This window comes from Streptopelia decaocto (assembly GCF_964273445.1).
Source record: "Streptopelia decaocto genome assembly, contig: HAP1_SCAFFOLD_50, whole genome shotgun sequence".
In the NCBI taxonomy this organism is placed as follows: Eukaryota; Metazoa; Chordata; class Aves; order Columbiformes; family Columbidae; genus Streptopelia; species Streptopelia decaocto.
Window position 1 is genome coordinate 171,877 of NW_028115722.1, and position 3,286 is coordinate 175,162.

General features: G+C 53.5%; 1 protein-coding gene across 1 annotated transcript; it reads right to left on the reverse strand.

Annotated features, from left to right (window-relative positions):
* Positions 1 to 355: 355 nt before the first annotated feature.
* On the reverse strand, positions 356 to 2,739 carry LOC309452656 (olfactory receptor 14J1-like; the record flags this gene model as incomplete). The annotated part of the gene is made up of 2 exons (XM_082077297.1): positions 2,725 to 2,739; positions 356 to 1,311 (listed from the first exon to the last, which is right to left on the reverse strand). The coding sequence occupies exon 2, from the start codon at positions 1,286 to 1,288 to the stop codon at positions 356 to 358; it is 933 nt and encodes a 310-aa protein (XP_081933423.1). The 5' UTR covers positions 1,289 to 1,311; positions 2,725 to 2,739.
* Between the last annotated feature and the right edge of the window lie 547 nt (positions 2,740 to 3,286).

Sequence of the window (3,286 nt, forward strand, 5' to 3'; positions counted from 1 at the left end):
CAGAACAGCTCTGGAAGAACAAGCGCTGCTGCTCCCTGGCAGGGCTGACATGCTGGACTCTTTTCCCCTCCTCCCATGGACAGGAACTGTCCCTGCAGCTCCAAAAAGCCCTTGCAGGAAAGATATAGTGAAAAACAAGTCACTAAAGAGCCCTTTATTCTTTTTAGAGACAAGAAGAGCACTGCTGCTCATTTAAGCAGCCAACAGTTATAAAAGAAAAGCCAACAGTGAATTAGAAAGGGGATGACAACATTATCACAATAAGAAAACAACCAACAACACCAGAAAATCCAGTTGACAGGCTGGGCTTATAATTAGCTACATTAAAACTCCTGTATAGAAGAAGATGGGCAGTTTATTGCTTCAGAAAACACAAGGATATGAGTTTCCACAGGGCATCCTTGAGCTCCTGGTTCCTCATGCTGTAGATGAGGGGGTTCACTGCTGGAGGAACCACTGAGTACAGAACAGACACCACCAGATCCAGGGATGGGGAGGAGATGGAGAGGGGCTTCAGGTAGGTAAACGTGCCAGTGCTGACAAACAGAGAGACCACGGCCAGGTGAGGGAGGCAGGTGGAAAAGGCTTTGTGCCGTCCCTGCTCAGAGGGGATCCTCAGCACGGCCCTGAAGATCTGCACATAGGACAGGATGATGAACACAAAACACATGAAAACTAAACATACACTAAACACAATAAGCCCAAGTTCCCTGAGGTAGGAGTGTGAGCAGGAAAGCCTGAGGATCTGGGGGATTTCACAGAAGAACTGGCCCAGGGCATTGCCCTTGCACAGAGGCAGTGAAAATGTATTGGCCGTGTGCAGCAGAGCATTGAGAAACCCAGTGGCCCAGGCAGCTGCTGCCATGTGGACACAAGCTCTGCTGCCCAGGAGGGTCCCGTAGTGCAGGGGTTTGCAGATGGCAACGTAGCGGTCGTACGACATGATGGTGAGAAGGGAACACTCTGCACCAAGCAAGAAACAAAAAAAGACGACCTGGGCAGCACATCCTGCGTAGGAAATGACCCTGGAATCCCACAGAGAATTGGCCGTGGACTTGGGGAGAATGGTGGAGATGCAGCCCAGGTCGAGGAGGGCGAGGTTGAGCAGGAAGAAGTACATGGGGGTGTGGAGGTGCTGGTCCCAGGCTATGGTGGTGATGATGAGGCCGTTGCCCAGGAGGGCAGCCAGGTAGATGCCCAGGAAGAGCCAGAAGTGCAAGAGCTGCAGCTCCCGTGTGTCTGTGAATGGCAGGAGGAGGAACTGGGTGATGGAGCTGCTGTTGGACATTTGCTGCCTGTGGGCATGAGGACCTGTGCAAGGAGGAAAAGACAGTGACAAGTTAGTGGAGACTTCTCTGAGGAAAATAAACATGCTGTTTCTCATGGAAAACCCCCTCCCTGATGGAGGGATGTTTCCGCTCATTCTCTCTTTCTACCAATTGAGAAAAACAGTTCATCACAGTTTAAAATGCAATTGGGCATCTGGTTTCCATGAACACGTATGGGGAAAAATCCACTGAACTGGTGTCAGAACAAAAAGTGACCCACACTCCCACCCCAACCCCAGAGAGCAAGAGCACCAGGGACAGGTGGAGAAACAGGGAAGGACACTGCAGTGCTACCAGAAAATAAAGCAAGGACAGAAAGGCAGACGGGCATGCTGTGGAACCTTCTCCTGACTGGGCTGTGCTGCTGCCACTCACATAATGACACTGTAGAGCAAGTACTTTTAGCACCTTTTTTGTGTACCACGTTCCAGGAACCCTTCACCTGGAGGTCCAGCTGCTGAGGTGGAGACTTGTGACCTGGACCCCATGGCTTTGGGGCAGAGGGTCTGCTGGGGAGGAGAGGAGACCAGGGGTTGCACTGGGAAATGTGTCTGCACTGCAGGGGATTGCAGGGGGGTCCTGAATCCCCTCCCCAGCATTTCTGGTCCATCTCCCTCTCCCTGCCCATGTCTGTGCTGCCTGCAGCTGTGTCTCTGTCCCTGGGTCTGCTCCCTGTCAGTGTCACAGACCCCGTCCCCCCCGCTGTGTGCTCAGCTCTGTCCTGCTCACACCTCCTGGCACTGCCCAGGGGCAGCTCTGTGTGTGCAGGGGCTCAGGAGCAGCTCAGACACGTCCTAACGAGACCTGGGGTCTCAGTGTCTGCTCCAATGAGAGAAATAAATCCCCATCTCCACTGCACACCCAGACGAGCAAGAGTGGAAAACTGAAAGCACAGACTCCTTCCCTTGCAGCTGTTGCTGTCTCGATGTCGTTGTTCAGAAGGACCCTCTGCCATGTCTGTGGGGGATCTGGAGCTCTGAGCAGCCCTGACCCACACAGCCCCCTTCAACCCCACAAGCTCCCTGCCTGCCCTGCCGGGGGTCGCTCCTTCCCCCCACAGCTGCTGCCATGGGATCTCCCGGGCAGGCTGAGCGCTGACCCTGGCAGGCGGCAGAGTCCCTGCCCGGCACAGCCCTGGGGTGCAGGGACCCTGCTCTGCAGGACAGCCCTGGGCACCCCTGGGTGCTCCCCCTGCAATCACCCTCAGCAGAAGCTGCCATCATGCCCTGTCCCTCTGACAGTGCAGCAGCGAAGCGCTGGTCTGGACCAAGTTCTTGTCCTCTACATGAGAAAAACTGTGAGAGAGACCTGACAGACCCTGTAAATTGTGGGATGTATCATCTTTAGGAGATCCCCCAAGAAATGCAGCTGCATTGTCCTACAGCCAGAGACTTACCGTGTTAGAACTGTGAAGATTTGTCTCTCAGTGAGCCCTCAGCAACCAACCCCCCACATTGCCTTTCCCCTCTCTATGCCTGTCTCCTCTGCCCTCGGTGCTCCAGGCAGAGCCCTCAGCCCTGCTGCGTGTGCAGAGGAGCTGCTCCTGGGCAGAGCTGTCTCTCTGCAGCGCTGCCGCTGCCATGAGCTCCCTGTGTCCCAGGAGCCCAGCCCAGCTCAGCAGCACAGGAGCAGCCCATGATGTCCCTTTCTCTGTCGCCTCTGGACTCCTCCAGGTGTCCCTGGGGCTCTAGGAGCACATCCTTTCAAACAACCTCAATTAATCAGTGATGTTGATTCTCTCTCCTCTTCAGAGACACATCATTGTCGTCTTTGTATTAAACAATGAATTACTATGAGAATCAACTTTTCTTGTCCCATCATTAGACAGGACACCAGGAAGATTACAGCAAAGGATCTAATTCCTCCAAGCTGAAGGAGGAATATCTTCAGTTGAATGAGTTCATGCATTTTATTCTGGTTTTATACTCCTAGGTCTAGAGAGACATTCATCAATCTTT